The sequence below is a fragment of the Glycine max genome, chromosome 20 (assembly GCF_000004515.6).
Source record: "Glycine max cultivar Williams 82 chromosome 20, Glycine_max_v4.0, whole genome shotgun sequence".
In the NCBI taxonomy this organism is placed as follows: Eukaryota; Viridiplantae; Streptophyta; class Magnoliopsida; order Fabales; family Fabaceae; genus Glycine; species Glycine max.
Window position 1 is genome coordinate 34388249 of NC_038256.2, and position 21050 is coordinate 34409298.

The 21050-nt window shown below is 31.5% G+C and overlaps 3 protein-coding genes across 4 annotated transcripts; 1 reads left to right on the top strand and 2 right to left on the bottom strand.

Annotated features, from left to right (window-relative positions):
- Positions 1 to 2196: 2196 nt before the first annotated feature.
- Positions 2197 to 12620, bottom strand: LOC100795672 (probable protein arginine N-methyltransferase 6). 2 transcript variants are annotated; one of them, XM_003555143.5, is made up of 13 exons: positions 12066 to 12521; positions 11439 to 11504; positions 11280 to 11348; positions 10539 to 10574; positions 9951 to 10016; positions 8481 to 8549; positions 7913 to 7990; positions 7578 to 7656; positions 7148 to 7242; positions 5194 to 5278; positions 4471 to 4658; positions 3883 to 4001; positions 2197 to 3799 (listed from the first exon to the last, which is right to left on the bottom strand). In XM_003555143.5, the coding sequence occupies exons 1-13, from the start codon at positions 12285 to 12287 to the stop codon at positions 3760 to 3762; spliced, it is 1212 nt and encodes a 403-aa protein (XP_003555191.1). In that variant the 5' UTR covers positions 12288 to 12521; the 3' UTR covers positions 2197 to 3759. The 2 variants fall into 2 exon arrangements, 1 of the variants encoding a protein (XP_003555191.1); XR_005890252.1 differs by lacking the exons at positions 2197 to 3799; positions 3883 to 4001 and adding an exon at positions 4937 to 5069 and having other exon boundaries at positions 4517 to 4658; positions 12066 to 12620.
- Positions 12621 to 13675: 1055 nt separating this feature from the next.
- GSTU62 (glutathione S-transferase GST 18) lies at positions 13676 to 14620 on the bottom strand. Its single transcript, NM_001304516.1, has 2 exons — positions 14309 to 14620; positions 13676 to 14032 (listed from the first exon to the last, which is right to left on the bottom strand). Exons 1-2 carry the CDS (start codon positions 14618 to 14620, stop codon positions 13676 to 13678), a joined length of 669 nt encoding a protein of 222 aa, NP_001291445.1.
- Positions 14621 to 16817: 2197 nt separating this feature from the next.
- Positions 16818 to 20546, top strand: LOC100776722 (nuclear speckle splicing regulatory protein 1-like). The gene is made up of 5 exons (NM_001252796.3): positions 16818 to 17121; positions 17956 to 18128; positions 18259 to 18381; positions 19222 to 19440; positions 19666 to 20546. Exons 2-5 carry the CDS (start codon positions 17973 to 17975, stop codon positions 20116 to 20118), a joined length of 951 nt encoding a protein of 316 aa, NP_001239725.1. The 5' UTR covers positions 16818 to 17121; positions 17956 to 17972; the 3' UTR covers positions 20119 to 20546.
- Positions 20547 to 21050: the final 504 nt, after the last annotated feature.

Here is a 21050-nt window from a genome sequence, read left to right on the forward strand (position 1 = left end):
GGGCAAACTTTTCTCTTCCTTTTTCTAATAAAATTTCCTTGCTAAATGGGTTAGGATTAATGAAGCATAAAGTAAATAATAGTATTTGAAATGTTCTTCCACTTGTATCATGATTTTTTTTGAAAATTTATTAATTGAAGCTAGGTTAATTTTGTTTTTAACAATTTGGTTAAAACAAAAGATGGAATTGAATTTCAACACCTATTGCTAATGGGAACACCAAGAGCTCCTCCCCTTATGAATTTAAAGTATTTTTTTCTAGAATGAGATTTCTAACTCAAATTTCAGATTTTTTAAATAAAAATTTAAATACAAATTCAAATTCTTCAATAAAAATTAATTAGTCAACAACACAATTTTCATAATTTGTCATTGCACGTATGTATATCACTCACTTACTTAGCATAAACGTTGCGCATGACACGTCCAAATAATAAACAACGGAACCATTAAAATTTAATGCTTGTTCCTATTGGATTAAGACATAAAGTCCTACTAAAAATGAAAACCAAATAAACATGTTTCCACTTCTCCCAATTAAAATGTCATTAAGATTTGGTGTCATGATATGGTGAAGTAAACATACGAATGAAAAGCAAATAGGGTGATAAAAATAAAAGGGGCAAGAGGGACAAGATACGAAGGATATTCAAATGTAATATTGCTTATTAATACGACATGACCAACAAAGAAGATATTATTGATAAATGCGAGATAATAGTGGGATTGTCATAAACACAATAGAAAACTAATACTCGAGTTTTAGAAATGCACAAGGACATGCACGAGTTCACAATAATTGAGCCATTATTACTACCTAAAAGTTGCTCTTATATTATAAGAGAATCAGGAATAATTTTCCCTTCTCCTTTTCCTAGTCAGCAGGGTATTATATCTCATATCTAAATGCATGCATGTAATAGTATATAGGAGATCAGGTTGCTGTGTGCTTATGGATTACAGTACATAGAACCAAGTTAATTTTTTCATTTAAGAGACTAATAATTTACCACTCGTTAAAAGTTTAAGTGAGTTAAATGTTTAAAATCCTAAATATATAGTATTTTGCATTAGAATCTTTTCTATTAATTATATAATTATTTTCTGCTAGCTTACAGGTTTGGCTTGTGGTTTTAATTTGTATATTAGATAGCAAATCAAAACTTACTTTGTATCATGCTTCTTCCTTGAGAGACCCAGCAACCAAAAGCATGGTACATAATGAACCACTTAATAATTCGTCTATTTCTGACGGTCGTTATCCAAAATCAATGGAGATCTCTAAAAAGATAGTGTGGTAGTTTTTGTTGGCTTCATTAAGTGGGCATAATAAAACCATTACAAAATACTATATTATATAATAATAATAATAATTTACTTGAATCCCAATCGTTAAATGTAATCACTACAAAATGAATCTCAATCTTGTATCTAGATGCAGTTTATATCAGATAATTTGAATTAGCATGGTCCCCATTTGATTCCAAGTGCGATCGTACCAGATGTAATAATGCTTTGTCTAGCCAATGTTCATAAATTCAAACTATAGTTATTAACAATTTAATTATCAAATATTTATTATTATTTCTCTTTCTCATCAATGTCGGTCTGAATTAACGATAATTTTTTGGAAGCCAATTTCCAAAAAGTGAAAATTTTAAAATAACGCACGTCATAAAAACATGCATACGAATCTATAGGATCTATATAATAGATTTGCGCTTTGAAGAAGTTCACAAACGAAATCATTAAGCTGGAGGCCGGATATTTGTTTGTTAACAATGGAAAAAAGAACATATATATGAATGCAAAGATAAAAGATTAACAAAAGAAGGGTTTCCACTTTCCAGTGCCATGCATATATAGAGCCAAATCAAAGTTCAACACTTGAAATTTCATATACATTTTCGCAGCTTCTATACGATAATAATTATTGCTCCCATTACGTGTGATAGATTTGGTGACATACACGTATGAATATATTGTTAATTCAAAATACATAACGTTATCCCTCAGGATTCAGAGTCATCTTCCAATCAATTATTAGATGGCAGAACTCACTGAATGGCGCTTAGAGTTCATTGGATAAATAAAAAAGAATTTGATAGCCAAGATTAAAAAAACCCAAAAATCATACCAAAATCTGATCAAATAAAATATGATCACGTGTTCTTATATTATAATTTTGAACACTAATTTTGTAGAATAGGACTCATGTTTTTCTTCTCAATTAATCTACTCTTTACCCTCTTTCCTATTACATCGTAATTGATATCCATATACTTCCTCTTTCTTTTTTATCTTTCATTTAAAGTTATTTTTGTAAAAACTAAAAAATGTAATAAATTTTCTTAATTCCAATAAAATAATCGTAGTATTTTCTATTTTATCTTTTTTCTTCCATCCCACAAGAAATACACGTGTAAATTAATTAAATATTAAGAAATAAATAAGAGTATAATTAATAAAAAAGTAATTAATATGATATTAAACTTTATGAATAACAGATGAATATAAATATATTTTTTTTCAAAAATCCTACTGTTAAAAAGAAACAAATGAAATACAATTTATGAGGATGAGATTATTCTACCCATTGCAGATATTAATTGTGGGTGTTCATATCATCCTCGGTGCATATTCCTTTAAAAATTATGATTATTTACGTTTTACCTTCACCTTCGTACATTAAAATATGCGACAATTAAGTTGCACCATTGTACTTAAAAAAAGATGGTCTGATCCAGTCTTATCCTATATTTATCTAGTCTAGAGTCGAGTTTGGATTCCCAGATTTGATCCTAAAATTTTTTTTGGCCAAGTAAGGATACAAGCATTTTATAAAACACAACTTGAAGTGGTGTCTAAAAAAATGCTACAAGTTATTAAGAAAATATATTTATTAAAGGTCAAACAAATTTATCAATTATTAAAAATAATTTAGAAACTAGCTAAGAAAACTTTACTTTTAATTCAACAAAACTAGCTTATCATTTTTTAGTTACTAGCTAAGTTTTTAACTTTCAACTAAATTTTAAGCTTTTAGATACTTTTACCCAACATAATCATATAATATAATCAATTTCTATATAATTCTGGTTGATTTTCTTAATTAAATGTGAAGTTTATATTTGCCTATTCTATAAATCAAGTAACAGAGGAAATGCATGCTCTGATTTCCTAGCGAAGAAAGACAACTCCTCGGACTATGGCTGTCATATCTTACAAGCTGCCCCTGGCCCTGCTGATATGTTTTTCTTTGTTACTGACGGATGATTAAGGAATCCATCACGTTAGAAGCTAATTCTGTGTCTCTGTCCTTAGTTTATTTGAGTGATAAAAAATATCAAGTAACAGTTCTAATAGGTCACTGTTTATAATTTTTGTTTAATATATTTGAATTGTGTTTAGAATTATATTACTCGATCATGGATTAAATAATGCCATTTTTTCAATTTTCATTAAGTGATTCCACAAAATATTAAAAATACCAGTTTATACCCCTAGTAATTTAGCTGCAAGCAGTTGTTAAAAAAATATGATTAAATTTGGTGCCTGAATTTTAATAAATCCAACTACTTGAATTTACTTTTCTCTATTCATTACTCGAATTCCCCTTTAACTAAAATATCAATTATAAAACTTTTAGTCAATGGAAAGGGGCAGGATGAGAGTGGGTTCAATTAGTTGATCCATCCACTTACAGCTCTCGTTAGTTGCTCCATGACAGACTCCATCAAGGAATGTTGTCAGACACTTTCACATAACAGACACTTTGACATATGATTGACCTCCTGTACTGCAAGGTTAGGGAATGTTGTCAGAGTGCAAAAAAATTTACATTAACAAGCACAAGGGTGAAAGGACACTGCTCAGACTCACGCATATACAAGTTCAATATTCAGATTCCGGTGATTTTCTTGGCTTTGTGATAATGTCACTTTTCCTTCAATAAGTTGATCTTGTTCCAGTTCTATCGGCTCATAAAAGTATATCAAGGTCTGCAAAACACAATTATTAAACCAAGAGACCAGAATAATATAAAAAGAAGATGCAACATGGAGCATGTGATAGTATAGACATTCAACATATACCAGTAATCCAGCACAGTAAATAACCATAATGGATGTCAACCTAGCACAAAGAAAATCAAGACAGAAGGGAAATTATACCAAACATAAGATGCACTCCCCCTCCAGGTAGAAGACAAATTATGGTTGAATTATCCTTGCACACTCACCCTATGAACCAGATGGTCAGATGACTATATATTATATTCATTACACTATCCATTAACTCATCATCCATCACCCATCATTTACCAGAAAGTAACTGGTTTCAGATATCTTATCATACCCATTTGTCTTTAAATATGCTTAAGATAAGAACTGTACAAATATTTGAATGTACGCATGAACAATGAAACTAGGCCTGCATATTGGAATTGGAAGTTGAAAATATTTAACGCACCTGTTGCCAATGTGTTGGCAGGGCTTCAGGTGCAGTGGACAGGAGCAGTGTAGGGTCTCTCAAATCTTGTCTCTGACTACCCACTGGATGATCGTCAACAAGTGAAGTTGATAACTGAAAACTTATTGGCTCTGGTGATAGCCTAGTAAATTCAACATCAAACCAAAATGCAAAACCATGTAGTGGTGCTGGAAAAAACAGAAAATATGAATCAAGAATTACCAAGATATTACAGGCATGAGAAAGTGAAGAAGAATTATTTAGTAAATTGGTAGAGAAACTAAAACAAAAAAATATTTGAAGGCTTTAGAGCTGTGTCGTGAACAAAAGGAAGTTGCCAAGTGAAGGACCTACTTTAAAGAGAGTGAGCAGTTATTTGATTGAAAAAATCAATTGTCGGATCATGATTAAATGCATACAAATGTTTAATAAAATATGTAGCTATTTAAATCTCTCAAGTCTCAACCTTTGATTTTCTAATCAATGGGTATAACTTTCACTTTAGTCTCTAAAGGAGTAAAATCAGAACAAGGCAATCTGGGTTGGACCCACAGAATTTGAGATGAGCAAGGGGAAGAGGAAAAACTAGCATCATTGATCTGAACAAGGGAGAGGTGGCACGTTAGCTATAAACAGATATTGTAGCAGCAAGATTCAAAAGGTATATACTAAATACTAAATACATACGCTAGTGAAATGGAAGGGAAAGCAAAAGAAAGTTACCTTTCACCAATGAATTGAACTTAAACCTTGTTGTTATAGATTCTAGCTCAGGAATGGTAACAGAAGAACAGTTCACACATTTCACCTGTAATGTAAAATATCAACTACTTCAAAATGAGAGTGGAGAGAAAATTATATAGAAGAGAAGTAATAAACACAAAGATCAAAAGTATCCTAATTATATGTTGGATTATCCTTTAAGATTAGTTTTCCTATTTCCTCATTATCTCTTAGGGCTGGTCACCTTATTTGCTTGACTCATGATTTGTTTCCTATTTAGTTAAGATTAGGATTAGTACAGATAAGAGTTAGTGCTGTAAGATATACGAAATTATGAATATGTCATCACATTGTAATACATCATAATATTATTCAGTTTCCCTTCTCTTCTTTCTATTGACTAAAATCCTATGATTTCAACAAGATATCAATACGATACCATCTTTTGTGGCCTGTCATGTCACACTACTCCATTGTTAAGTTCCCTTAACTACTTTATTTTCATAATTCTTCATTTGAATTGATTGTCTTAACACCCATGTTTCTTCTCCGGGTCCTCCTTTCAACAGTCCTTGGTTATGTTCTTCATTCTAGTCATCTCTTTCAACAAATTCATCCATTGCCGTAAAATCTCAAACGTGTCTCAACACCCATGTTTCTCTCTGGATTGAGTTGGTTCTGATCTCCTCCACCATTCATTTTAGTGGAGTGTTTTATACTCCAGATCCTAAAGAGCGTGTTATTTCAATGGTTTGATGGTAAACAACCTGGTTTAGAGGCCAGTAACAGATCCAAGACTTACCCCACTAGGAGGGATTAAGATATGAAAACCATTCATGGACCTCCAAATCAGTGATGTTTTTAAATGGGACTGAACAAGGCACAAGTTCAAAGGTCCAATAGTAATTGAACCTGTGATAAAATCTAGCATAAAATCTTAAAAATTAAGTACAGTGAAATTTCAAATGAGCATAATGCTACACCATATTACATATCCTGAGAAATATAAAAAAGCAATAGTGAAAGGCCAAATAAATAATCATTCAGAAAAGGTCACTTGAAATAAAACTAATAAAGGATACTCATTATGTCAGAGCTTCAAGGTTTCACATTGGACAATAAGCAAAATATACAAGAACTCCATCCATTCCTTTTTATCTGTCTTCTAAGTTTCTATGCAGAAACTAGAAACCAAAAAATGCAATAAATTTTGTTGATCCTAATAAAATAGTTGTGGTGTTTCCTATTTTATCCTTTTTCATTTCTACTCTACAATAAATGCATATGTATAAAATTAATTAAATATTAACTGGAAAGTAAGGGTATAATTGACAAAAGAGTAATTAATGTTATCTTAAACTTTGAAAACGATACATAAATAGAAACAAAATTTTTCCAAAAAAATCCGACAATTAAAAAAGAACGGAGGTAAGATCATAAAGTAGGCTATACTTGCTAGTTAAACATTTGAGGACCTTTGTAGGTTGAGATTGGGTCTTTATTTGGCCAAAAAAAGAAATCGGTCTAGTTAAATTTTTTTCTTAAAAAAAGGTTGAAGCCAATAAGCTGCTGGTTTTGTTGGTGTTATTAGTTTGGTTAGTTCTTCAACAGTTTTTCACTCCTCTGGTTTTATGGGGTTGAATGGAACAAGATAGACCAGTTCATTGGTTTTCCAGTCAAACCAGATGATCTGGTTGGGCTTTTCAACCTACCTAAATTAGTGTGAAGACACTGAAGTCAATATAGAACATACTTTCATCTCACTTCAAATGGGATAAAGTATTAATTTAACCAACCTTTTGATCCTATTTCAGCACTAAATTTCAGATCATACTCACAAGCAGATAATAATGTGTGTATATCCTACGGACTGTGTAGTGTGTACAGTTCAGCATCTGAAAGTTGAAAACAGAAGTAAAAAATCAATGAATGGAAGTAACATTAGTGGACTCACCACTTGTGGCCATGCCAAAACATTTTCACTAGTAATTGTCTCCACAGAAGGTCCCACGAATGCACACTGTTTTGCTAATGGTACCATGGCAGACACTGCAACAAAAACTAGGGTATGCTAACTTTGCCCATGGTATCAATATAGTTCAACTGTATGATTTCATTAGAGAAACAAGTTTAAAAATTAAAAATACAAAAGCAGCAGACAAACAGTTGGTCTATAATAAATAAATGATATGTTGCAGGACAGATAAGATAATGTAGTACTGATTCCTAAACCAGATTATATTATATTTATAATCATTATAAAGAGCCATTAACAATGACAGTAAATAAACAGATCATAGCATGCATTGTATATTTGTACCTCAGTATGAAGCACAATATAAATGTGGACATCAACAAATCTAGCTACAAAGTAGTGTACTCACTATTAATTCCATAAACACTTCGCCAGAAGTCAATGCTTTCCCGGTATCTTTTTGCATGTGTAAAAGGAGCCATGTACAACTACAAAAGAGAATACTAAGAGATAAGTATTATCTGGTACAAAATATAATGAATTCAGTAACTGATAATTCCTCAATCACATTGAAGTACAGGCTTTATGTTAAATACAATTAACAAAATTAACTCAAATTAAAAGTAAAAAGATTACACTTTGGCAACCCATTAGTCTGGAAAAACAACCTCAAAGGGTTTTCACTACAAACTATTATAGATAGAAAATAAATGTACCATTGCCGCCTTTAAAAAAAAAATGTACCGTTGCCTTTGAAGGAAGAACTAGACCTCCAGGTTTGAGCCAGCGATCTCTGGCAGTAATAACACTTCCAAGCATACTCTGCAAGTGATAGGCAAGTCTTCAAACCAATATAAATTATAAAGCCAAATGTATTCTGAAAAGCTGGGAAGTGGGAAAGTAAAGATCAATTTCACCTCAACGAAAAAAAAAGGTCATGCCATTTTCTCACTTTACAATATTTTTATGATAATAATGACATGGAGTTGTCTTTCTGTTAGTTGGCCCATGAATTCTTCAAGAGAATTCTTTGTTCAATGTTCAATAGGATTTGAGGCTTTCATTGTCTTGATGCTTGGTTTCTACTTTGCTTTAGACAATAGGATCCAATTAAAAGTTTACAAGTCCCTTTCAGTTAAAAGTTTGTAAACACAGAACCAAGTTGCAAGTCTTTCTAATTATTTTTTTCTTCCTATTTAGAGACAACATTTTTTTTGTTATAATTAATTTGAATATTTAACTGATTTACTCAACATTGAACTATAAAAAATATGTATTTACTCAATCAACCACAAGAATTTCTAATAAGCACCTCACATAGAAGCATATAGCCCATCCATTCTGAAATTATAACATCAACCTTTTCACCGATTTCAACATCCTGCAGGCACCATAACTAAGTAAATATGTGAAGAACAAAAGAGCCAGTTAATAATATCAAATATACAAATTGATCAGAAAACAATATAAATTGAACAAAAAGCATAGTTGTTGTGGAGAAATTTGATTAGAGGAAAGAGAAGATACAATAACAGGTGGATGCATCCTATTAACCAGTGAAACAGGGAAACTGTTAGGATCTAATAGCAAGGCATGGGACTTGAGTTCCACAGTGAAAGTATGACATTCTAGTGTGAAGTTTATAAGGCTTTAGGCTCTCTAATTACAATGGCTAGCTTTTTGTGGTGTGGATCTCTCAAGGTTCTTATCAATTGGTATCAAAACTTTCCACCCTGTCTCTCAGTGTTCGCCCAAGACTAGTTGAAGGGCTAGTGCACAACCAGCCCCAAAGGCTAGGGAGTATGGTGAGATGTTAGAATCCAATTGTAAGGTATAGGACTTGAGCCCCAAATTGGAAGTATGGGATTGTAGTGTGGCCTTAACTCTCTAATTACAACTCTTAGCTTTTATTAGAAACTCAACATGGTTATCACAAAGTGATCACAAGAACATCTCCTATGCTCACACACCTTGAATATGCAAGGATATTAATGCCCTAAAATCTCTTATTATTTCTTTCTCTTGAATTTGATCTAGGGCTAAATCAACCCCAAAAGCTAGCAAATGAGGTGAGGATTGTCCAAGCCCTTTATAAGCTCTATTTTGACCATATCTATATTCGATGTAGGATCTCAACAAACCCAGATTTTCACTATGCACAAACGAAACTACCAAAGCTTTCCTAAGTGGACTTGGAATCCCAATGCAGATAAATGTTATTGCTCTTGCTGGCTTAAGAGAGCAGTGCTACATACATCTCTGGAACAAGAGCCATGACTCTGTCATGCTCAACCAAATTCTCCTCTGGGTTCAGGTACAAGCTGCTATAGAGCACCAACCAGCCCAATTTGGCAACGGCAGATGCTGTCCCATCACCTTAATTGCCCCAGGGTCACAAGCTGGCTCTTAGGTAAGAATTATCCAAACCTTTATAAGCTTTACTTTGGCCGTAATGTAAGATCTCAACACTTTAAATTAATAATCACCTAGCGGCCATTACTATTTTCTAGATTCACATGATTGGAGATGTTGGATGAGACTTCATTATGCAATCATTTCAACATTAAAAACTGTAATCTAACTCATTGATTCAAGGGGAAAATATCGCGGAATCTAATGTTGGATCACATATCTAAACGATTTGGTCATTCTATTTTTTGAAAACCAAGTCAATATTTAAACGCCGATTAAAAAAAAGTCAATATATAAACCATCATAATATAAAATTGAAAGTTATAGTACCTCTTTCAAAGAGTAAAATATATTGGTCAGAGTACCCTACCTCAACTCGTCCGTGCAATACCGTGATAATGTTCAAAAGATTGTTAGCTTCAACAACACGGATTGTCTGCTTGCAACAAGGAAAAAGTCAATTGAAACCAAGAGCTCAAGCTCTAAAGTGTAGCACTATAAAGAGCATAATAGATTGATTGATTCCATCACAAATATATTAGCTTGTAGTGCCAAAAGTGTAAGAGAGAAAAAAATCGTGGGCATCCACCTAATAGCTCGAACTTTTAGGAGAGTTGCTCTTCAACAAGGTATTACGACCTTTATTACCATGTGGTTAGGAGTTTGATACATGCAGCCCAAAATTTTCAAAACATTTAAATTTCAGCACAAGGTATGGTAGACCTGTGCGTTGTTCACACTCTAAGCGTTCTTGCGATAAGGGGCATGTGAGATACAAAACCATTATTTTGCTTTCACCAACTAGTTTAAATTCTAAAGAGAGTTGATTTTTTACATTGTACTTACAATGTTCCAAAAAAAACACACACAAAAAAAATAAAATCGAGGACCACATTTCTGTAACGGTAAACAATCAACAACACAAAATAAGCAATGAGAACCATCTTGAACAATTTACCTGCAGGGCAATGTTACTTGCTTCAACTGCATACACCTGGCATGACAAAACTTCACAATGTCATGCACGCAGGACAACAATTGCAATTTTTAAGAAGTATTAAATCAAAATCATCCAGAGAATTTAAAAATAAATAGGATGTGTTGATACAAGAAGAATGGACAGCTCCAGGTTATTTAATTGATAAAAGGGATGTGTTGAATTTAGAGGGAATGGGATGGAATTGTTTTTTCCGCAGTAGTCTTTACGTAGAAGATCCCTATATATATATATATATATATATATATATATATATATATATATATATATATATATATATATATGAAAATGCTAATCAAATACCCTCAGGGGATTAGCTAAGGAATTTAAAGTAGAAATGTTTTTATTGGGAGATAAAAAATTGTGCTGCTCATATTTTTTTTTTTTATGCTCTCCTATAATTTATACAATAAATACTTTTCCTTTTTAGTTTCTTAACCACTAATGATCTAAGAGAAATGGTTAGCAAGACACATATATATATAGAGAGAGAGTGAGAGAGACTAAGTGGATACTATTTCCTAGGCTAAGAATAAGTGCTATTTCCTAGAGAGTAATTCCTATGAACACTAATGCATTTAACATGTGATACATGTCTCTGTTAATACGAAGTAGCATGGGTCTTACAGAAATAAAAGAGTAAGTAATCACTCACACATGTCAACTAAATGAATGTTGTCAATGTGAAGTGCAAGAACTTACCCGTCTTGCACCAGCCTGAGCACAAAATATAGCAAGGATGCCAGTGCCGCATCCAACATCAAGTACAACCTGCATGCGGACGAGATAACCCACTAGGGCAAAAAATAGAGCCAAAAAAATAATAATTTAAAAATCAAGTTCTGAAGTTAGCTTAATTACTTTGTCTCTAATAAAATCCTTATGACGCATTATTGCATTCTTATAAGCATCAGTCCGCACACGATCCTGTACCATGCAGGGGGGGGCAAAAAAGGAAACAGAAGATATAAAAAAAAATGTGATATCAGCATTCCCTCCAACTGAAAAAAAAAACTTGAAAACACTAACATAAATAGAAAGAAGGGCGGGTACTGAATTACTAATCAATAAATCTTCCAAAGGATAAGAAACATTAAAAAAAAGTAATAAAAGAATATTTCTTTATTTTTTTTATACTAACTAGTAAATATTAACTTAATATGGATTATTTTTAAAAAATAGTAATTTCTTTTAAAAAATCTCATAAGTTTTTTAAAAAGTCTAAAACAGAACTATATTAAGCACGCACTAAAATGATAGATAGAATTTTATTTATAATATATAATTTTTTAATTGTGAAAAAATTGGATATCATTCGCTCAATGATGTATCGACTATCGAGAACGAATGCAAGAATGAAGAAACCACAAAATCCAGCGTTTCACACTCAAGAATGCATCGAAAATAAAAAAGAAGCAAAGAAAAAGATAGACAATGAAAGATAAAAGAATATTTTTTTTGAAGAAACGAGATAGAGAGAAAGAGAACCTTGATCATCTCTTCGTGAACGTCAATGTGAGCATACCAGTTGAAATAGAACTGGTCAGAGTCTGTAAGAACAGTCCCACGCGTTGCCACTTGTTGTTGTTCTTCTTGTGGCTGAACCCTAACACCGGAAGTGGCACATATACCAGAGCTCCGTCGCCTTCTCCGGCGCTCCGGGAGAGGCATTCCGGCTGGCGCGTTAATCTGCTTCTCCGGCTGCTGCATTTTGTGGCGTACGTTAGCGCTCTGTTGTTGTTAAGCGAACGGACACTCTTCTCTTCTTTTTTAATTCTGATTTTCCCACCTCAAACTATTTATGCTTCTTTTCCATGTGTAACAGACTAATAGCTAGCACTGGGCTGAAATAATTATAAATCTTATTTCTGTTTTTTAGATATTTTACTATAAAACGTAATAAAAAAAAATTATTCTATTATTTAATACCGATACTAAACATAATTTATTCACTGTTTATCTTACATTTTTTTTTGGTTTTTTTCCTCTTATTTAATTAAAATCATTAATTTGTGATATATAATTAACGTTTCTTAAAATTCAGAATTTTTTTAATGTCTTTAAATTTATGCCTATTCACCCCATCATTTTTAAAAAAAATTCGTATAAATATATAAAATGTATATATATTTTTTCTTTCTTAATTTTATTTTATATATTTTATTTTTTTATCTTTAATTTTTCACTTTTTTATGAAATAATTATTAATTTTATTTTTAAATAGATTGTTCTTCGACTTATCGTCTTAAATTTTAGATATGCCATTTCCTATTTCTTTCAAAAATACAAAAATTATAAAAAGAAAAGAGTCACATATCTAAAATATTAGATATGTCATTGCCTATCAAAGGAAACTCAAATTATTTTTTGATATACTTTAAATTCTTATAAACATACTTAACATAAAATTTAATAAAACAAAAGCATTTCTTAAACTTGTTTCATTTTCTATGCTTATTTATACAATAAAAAATAAAGATAAACACAGCCATTTTTTATGTTTTTAACTTTATTCTTTTACCATTTTTATTTTCTTCAAAGGTACAATAATTTGTAAGGAAAAAAAAGAAGAAGAAAGTAATCTAGACACTTTTTGGATACTTGTACGCATACTTAGCATGAAAATTAATAAAATAAAACATTTTCTTAAAGTTATTTCATTTTTTATGCCTGTTTATATAATAAAAAAATCAAAATAAACACAACATTTCTTATATTTGTAGCTTTATTCTTTTACGGTTTTGCCATTCTTTGCTTCCTTTTAAAGTAAACCAAAACTGTAAGAAGAAAATGAACCAAATTAAATTGGTGTTAAATGAGAAATCTATTAATTCAAACTCACTATATCAGCCGGGCATACCACTAGTTTGACAGACACAAAAAAAGAGCTTTGCAAAATACTACACTATAAAATAAATTTGAGTTCAGTTCAAGATTGGAAATAAATGCTCTCCCAAATTTTTTTTATTTTATTTTATATATAAAACCAAACTTTTTTAAGTTCACTAATCACATGTGAATGTGCTAAACTCCTATTCACTATAGGCCTATAGACTATAGTCATAATTTCATTACCCATTTTATGATTTCTAGTTCTACTATGTAACATATCCCTGCCTACGCCATTCAAGATGGATCAACAGTTTCTCATAATCAGGAAGGTTTTCTTTAATAACAGGAACTTGCTTGAAATTTTGAGTCCACGCATGCAACCGAGGAAATTTGTTTGGCTCAATCAATTTCATCCCCACAATTTCCTCCAAGCCTTCTAACCAATGACTTAGGCATCCATGAGCTATATCCACCATTCCAATATTGTTGCCTCCAAAGAACTTCTTGTCTCCTAGGCCTTGCTCTTCCATTACCATGATAGTTTCTTCTGCCTTTTTCTTTGCACTTGCTCTTTCTTGTTCATCTTTAGAGGGTCCAAGAAACAAATCGGTAATAGAAGCAATCTAGAAAATCAAAAGGAACACAACCATTCAAGAGAAGATAATTATAACTCAATTCATCTCCTAGGCCTTGCTCTTCCATTACCATGATAGTTTTTTTTTTTTATGTTATCATTGGTACATAATATTTATGTATTTTTGGTTCATAAAATTTAAATTTGAGATCTAATTTAAAGTATTTAAGTTCAGTATAACTCAACCAATGACTTATAATTATCATAAATTTTTATATATGTTTAATTTAGGGGGAAAAAAGGAAGGTTAAGCAGAAAAGATTACCGAATCCTCTCCAAATTTAATCCAAAAGCGAGCCAAGGCCCTTTGATGGTTGTCTTTTGGCAGCAATGGGTGGTTCTCTGGCCACGTTTCTTCGATGTATTCAAGAATGACAAGAGACTCTGCAATGGCTTTGCCTCCATGAATAAGCACAGGGACTTTCTTGTAAACTGGATTGGATTGAAGAAGTAGCTCACTTTTGTTGAACCTATCAACCTCTATGTACTCATAACTAATGTTCTTCAACTTTAGAGCCCATATCACTCTATGAACGAAAGGGCTTGACCAAAATCCAAGTACTTTCACATCTCCCATTGTTGCTTTGCAAATTGGGATGAACAAGATACAACTTTACTTTATAATAATGAGATGGATCTTATCTTGGACTAAGTCTTGGGCGGTGATTCCAAACCTTTCCACATCACAAGTGAATAATTTTCATTGTATAAATATAAAAAAAATATATATATTGTATGTGATAATCTATTGTGAAGACTAGCTTCTGGTGACTTCCCCATTCATTGAACCTATCAATTCTAGTACTAGTAACCAGTTTTGCTTCTTCCCCATTTCTCTAATTTACTGTGTTATAAAGATTAACGAGAAAAAAGGTTACCCATGTGAAAATATAAAATGTTTTATATAATTATGTAATTACAACTTATTATCATGCATGATAAATAGGCATTGGATTTAAGATAAATAGTAAACTTTTCTATTACGTTTTTTTTAACATTTTTTATTTTTTTAAACAATGATATATTTATCTTATAAAAATGATTTAGCATGTCACAAAATCTATTTGAATAAATATTTATTTTTATACCTACATGATACTTTAAATGGTAAAGTGATAATTGATGATTGTCACATGTCATTTATATGATAATAATTACATATATGACATGTGACAACCATATATAATATATGACCATCGTCAGTCGAAAAATTATTATTAGAAAATATCATATACAAATAATTATTAATTATTTGAATTAATGACTAATTTATTATATTTTTATAAATTTAGAGACACAATTTTAAATTTTTATCTATCTAACTGTCCCCTTACCTAGCAAATTCAACAATGTCTTTACCCAATATATTTATATTTAGAAGAATATATTGATAATACAAGTTTATTATTTATATCATTATTCGATTCTCGTTCCTTTTCTCTGTTCTAGTTAGCCGTCTACAATTTGATAAAAGAAGCGCCAAGTGTCGCAAAACCATTCCCCTTTTATACATCATTATTCTTTTAGGATTTGTTGTCTTCTATCTCATTTTTCACTTTCGAATTAGTATAACCTAACTTCGTTAATAACAATACCTCTTTTGCACATCAAAATAGTATAATTTTTTAGTACGTGGGTTCTACAATAAATGTTTGTCTCTATTTAACTAATTTTATTCTCCGAAAAAAATATTAAAAAAGTATTGCGTCGTTTACACAATTAACATGATTTTAAACACAATTTTTATTAGTGAATAGTTTTGTTTAAATATTATAAAAATATGCAAATCTCACTTGTTATTTAGTGAATTTTATTTGAATTTTCAATTTGGACTAACTTAGCAGCTCATTTAGACTAATCCATCACAGGCCAACATAAACCAGGCCTACCCAAAGGATGTTGCTATTCTCAATTCACTTTTGCTTTATATCCCCACATTTTTTTTAAATGTTCTCAAAATACTCTTCTTTGTATGGAGAAAACATGTTTTTGATTGAGTAAAAAGGGGGTGAAAAAAATATACAATAGGAAAATATGTTTACCCCCCCCCAAAAAAAAAAGATTGTTTTTAATTATATTTTTATAATTATTCTTGAATTAATTATGATGTAAATCATTGAGGACACACATTACTTATTTTTAATAGTAATAAAATTATTTGCTTTAAAAAAATATATATAAAATTAATTATGATATAATTATCTTTTTTATTTAAATTAGAATTAATAATAACACAAGTTATTCTTTTTAATTGTAATCGAATTAGTAATGATACAAATTTGTTTCAGAGTTAATTGGATTATTATTAATAAAATAAATTCATACGATAGTTAATTCGATTATTTTCATAAAAGGTAATTTCTATCTAATTAAATCAATTTCAATTAAAAAAAGATAAATTGTATCTTAAATAATTTAATTTTAATTTTAAAAAGATAACTTCAATGTGTTTGAATTGAATTGATGAGGAGTGGTAGACAGTAATATATCACACTATTTAACATATTTCTTCTAGTATATTCTTTTCTATTAACTAAAATTTATTAAAAATAATAAAATCATAAGAAAGAATGATTAAATAATATGTGAGACTTTCAAAATTTTATGATTTTTGATAAAATTTATCCAATAAAAAAAGAGTGTGTTAAAAAAAATGTATTCTTAGTATTTCTCTTGAAACTTAATTTTGAATAGAGAATATTTTTGAAAAAATAAATAAAAAGAAAGGTATATATCAATTGCCTTGAATGAGAATGGCTTTTAAGCCTCAACCCACACACATGAGAGACAACCCCCAACAAATAACGGGTCGGGTCAGGGCTCAGGTGGGTTAGCCTATCCAACGTGCCAACCCAACACTAAACATCTAAATTTCCATGCTTTTCCTTAGTTTACTAATCACGCTCACGCACCTGAGTCTCTGAGATTGAATTTGCAAATTCATCTTAGAACCCTAATCCCCTTTTTCTCAATCGAACAAATCATTCCATCATCCGGGTGCAAGAGGGAATGATAAGAGAGGCAAGCTGCACCGGATTATTGCCAAATTGAAGCCTCCAAGACTCCAAATTCCTTCAGGTTAGTATCTCTTTCGTGCTCTTTGAAGGCCGGTATCTCTTTAATTTTCTCAATTTCTGGTGTTTCTTTAATTCTCTGTTTCTTTTTTCTAAATGGGTATTCGAGTTTTCCATTCGGTGCAGATTTTTTTTCTTGATAATTTGGGTAGATTCTGGTATTTTCCTTTCTTTTGGTTATAGCTCCGGGTAATAACTGCAACTTCTGACCTAGCTGGAAAACCTATGTATTGTTCAGTTACACCGATGTGTTTGTTCCTATAGAGTGAGGGGTCATGAATTATAGTTATATGGTTGGTTGTGATTTTAACAATTTCCCAGTTTGTTGTATATGGGCAAGTATTTTGCACATTCTCAATAAGTGATTATAATGTTGTTTACCCTCAGTGTTATCAATGGTGGAAGGCTAAAATTCTACCACGTAAACATGCCTATGGCGCTGCCATAGTGGGCCTCCCTTCACTAATTTTCCTGGGTGGTTGTCAAAAAACCCGCCAATGGTGGCCATGGCACCGCCATTTAACAGCAATGTTTATCCTCTAAAGTGAGTCCTTAGTTAGTGGACCAAAATCTTGCATTTGGCTCCTTTAAAGCAAGAAGATGCGCTTTTGAGGATAAGTGTAATGGTAACCATGATAAAAAAAACACTAATGGTTGAGAAGGGTGATTAAATCAAATACATGTATAAAAAATTCTCAAGTTAGTTGCAATTTGATTTTCCTAAGATGAGTGTGCCAGTTAGTGAAGTTCTTTATAGGTGATTACAGTTTTCTGCATTGATTTAAATTAAATTGGAATCATACATACAATTAGTGCTTCACTTTGTGTCAAACTGCAGTGAATAATCTGGTTGAAATGAGCAAGTATGGCTTGAACCTTAGGCCGGCTAAGCCAAAGAAGCAGCCACCAAGACCTTCCCTCTCCACCCCTTTTGGCTTTAATGAAGATGATGAGAATGACATTGAGAGAGAAATTGCTCTCCAGGCTAGCAAGAATAAACGTCTCAAGGAAGTATGTTGATCTTGCTGTAATAGTTTCCTTGGTGTTTGATACTTTTAAACCAGTGTTTGTTATTGTGACTATTGTATTTTGTTTGTTTATGTTATGATCTCACTTTCCATTTGGTTTTTCCTTTTTTAAGGTCGAGGAGCAGCAAAAGAAAGCCTTGGAGGAAGATCCATCTGTATTTGATTATGATGGAGTCTATGACCAAATGAAAGAGAAAGTTGCCCGTCCATTGGTACAAGATCGTGAAGAGAGAAAGGTATGGTTGCAGTTCGAATAATCTTTTCTTAATTACAATCAAACAACCATTGCGTTATTTTTACAACTCTATAGAATCTATAATGAGAAACTGAGAATCTCTGCCAACTTGCATCATAATTATGATGACTCTAGTGATTGTCAACATATAGATCCACTGGTACCTTTTCTTTTGGATAAAAATTTCCTTTCATTTATTTAAAATTTAAAATAGTTGGTTTGTACTAAGATAGCTATGAAGTCCTTTTTCATTTTGTTATCAGATAACATTCTGTTGGGTTGTCTTCGATATATCATGAGTAATCTATGTGTTTTATGTTACAAAAATTTGCAAGTACCCTTTTGTTGTTTTGGTAGGGTAGTGATATATCTCATAGGACATGGCAGATGACACAATGACACAGAAAAATCCTAGATATAAGAAGGCTTATATACAGATGATAGATGGGTAGATCATCAAGTAGAGCATATGGAAACATAATTAAAATATTCATGATGTGTTAAAGTATCTTTATATAGAAATTGTGAGATTTTTAATATTATCACATTCCCAAGAGTACTGTATAAAGGTGTTAGTGTCAATCTGGGGTATTGGTGTTTGACATGTATAGACACAACATCTCTCAAGGTGTGGAAGCTCCATTGTCAACGCATTGTTAGAATAGTGAAAATGTTGATAGTGGGTTTCAAATAGGCTTTGTGCTTATTCCTTTTTAATATTTTGTTTAAATTTATTTTCTTGTTTTACTTTTGTGAGAGCTAGTGTTGAAATTTGTTCATTTTGGGTTATTTGCTAAATGACATTGGTACTCATCATCAACCTGTAATCTTTGCAATGCAGCCAAAATATATCCAAAATCTGATCAAAAAAGCAAAAGAGCGAGAGCAGTATCGTGAGATTGTTTATGAGAAAAAGATTGCCAAAGAGAGAAGCAAAGATGACCATCTGTATGCTGGCAAAGACAAATTTATCACTGAAGCATATAGAAAGAAGCTTGCTGAACGAGAGAGACAAATGGAGCTAGAACGTCTGCGTGAACTCCAAGAGGAAAGAGACGATGTATGTTTCTGTTCTTTAAATTTCTCATTATCTTTATCATGTTTTGATATCTCTTCTGGTTGTCAACCTAGATTAGTAACAGATTTTAAAAGTTTTCCTTCCTTCCTTCTTCATTTTAGTGTATATTTTTAAATTTTTTAATTAACGTGACCTGCTTGTTTATGGTTTAATTCCTATCTCTCTATTTTAAATTATTGACATTTTTTGTATTTAATATTTGCATAGGTTACCAAGAAGAAGGACTTTTTGCTTGATTTTTATGCAAACCTAGATAAAAATGTTGCTTATGGTGCAAAAGATGCCGAAGCAAGGAAACATGACAATCAGGCTGGGCATAGAGTTCCAGAGACCCATGAGCGAGTGAGCCATGCATCAAATGAGCATGAACCTCGTAATGTGTCAGATGAAGTGCAACATTCATTGGGCAACTCAAGTTCACCAGCGGAGTCCCCAAGAGTAAAGATTGAGGAGGATCAGGGTGAAGCTTCTAATCCTTCTGATAAAAGTTTCAATACCTTGGAAACGAAGCAAAATCCTGAGGCTTCTATGGAAGAAAAGAGTTCATCTGAACAGCCATCAGATTCTCAACCAAAGCCCGATCATCACAAAAGAAATCAAGATGCTCTGGCTGCAGCAAAAGAGCGCTTTCTGGCACGTAAGAAAGCAAAGGAACAATGAAATTTTCCCTGCCTTTGTTCAGATGTTTGGTGGTTCATTTGGTCTTTAGTTTTTCGTCCTTGATCTAATATCCATGAACCTTGAATGCCAAAGAGCTTTATCTGTTGAAATGAATGAAGTGACATACGTTATTAGTATATGATATTTACTTCGTGCCAATTCATGATGCACTTCATTTGATCATGGACCTTTTCAAATATAAAAACTCATTTTCTATAAGCAAATATAAAATTCATTTCAACCTGTTAATGATGTGAATAAAGTATGGAAATCACTTTGTTCTACTAATGAGTCCTAAAATAACTCCAAACGGAAGACATGATAATTGATGCTCCTACGTTAGACTCCTGCACTACTATTCTTTAGAATAGTTACATTTTTTTATTCACTTAGAATAAACTCTATAAAATGAAATATCTAACTTGTCTAATTGGAAGTGCGCATGATTTGTTGTTTGTTTAATTTGCTAGCTGATTGACGTATGGATATCACTTTTTTTTATAGCGAAAGTTCAATTGTCATGTATGTACTTTTGAGATGACTCTTTTTGACCTTGTATTATGATCCTTGTATGTTCTTAGCTCTTTAAACTTGCTCAAATAATTTTAATTTGATTTTTAGGCATGCATTATATCAGTTTTTCTGCCACGTAGTTAAGTACTTTAGTTATTTCTCTTCAAAATCAATTTATCGACATTCAATTCTATATGCAATTTAATTTCAAAAAATTGAAAAAATAATATCAAAATAAATTAATTCAACAGAAAAAAAACCCAGTTATTTTTACCACCGCAATAATTCTCACCAAGCATATTACCAAGAAAAAAAAAACATAATAACAAAACAATAAAGTTTTTATCTAGTTTCGGCAACAACCTCAGTTATTTGTTCTGTTTTTGGTGTAAATAAAGTTGAAATTTTGAAGAATAAGT

Excerpts from the sequence above, each read along its gene's own strand:
- LOC100795672 (XM_003555143.5), bottom strand. The coding sequence starts at position 12,287 with ATGCAGCAGCCGGAGAAGCAGATTAACGCGCCAGCCGGAATGCCTCTC. Across the intron at positions 8,550-9,950 it reads TATTGCACGGACGAGTTGAG|GATGTTGAAATCGGTGAAAA; the intron begins GTAGGGTACTCT and ends TGGTGCCTGCAG. Across the intron at positions 7,243-7,577 it reads AAGTGTTTATGGAATTAATA|TGTCTGCCATGGTACCATTA; the intron begins GTGAGTACACTA and ends TTTTTGTTGCAG.
- GSTU62 (NM_001304516.1), bottom strand. The coding sequence starts at position 14,620 with ATGGGAGATGTGAAAGTACTTGGATTTTGGTCAAGCCCTTTCGTTCAT. Across the intron at positions 14,033-14,308 it reads TTAAATTTGGAGAGGATTCG|ATTGCTTCTATTACCGATTT; the intron begins GTAATCTTTTCT and ends TTGATTTTCTAG.
- LOC100776722 (NM_001252796.3), top strand. The coding sequence starts at position 17,973 with ATGAGCAAGTATGGCTTGAACCTTAGGCCGGCTAAGCCAAAGAAGCAG. Across the intron at positions 18,129-18,258 it reads AGAATAAACGTCTCAAGGAA|GTCGAGGAGCAGCAAAAGAA; the intron begins GTATGTTGATCT and ends TCCTTTTTTAAG. Across the intron at positions 19,441-19,665 it reads TCCAAGAGGAAAGAGACGAT|GTTACCAAGAAGAAGGACTT; the intron begins GTATGTTTCTGT and ends ATATTTGCATAG.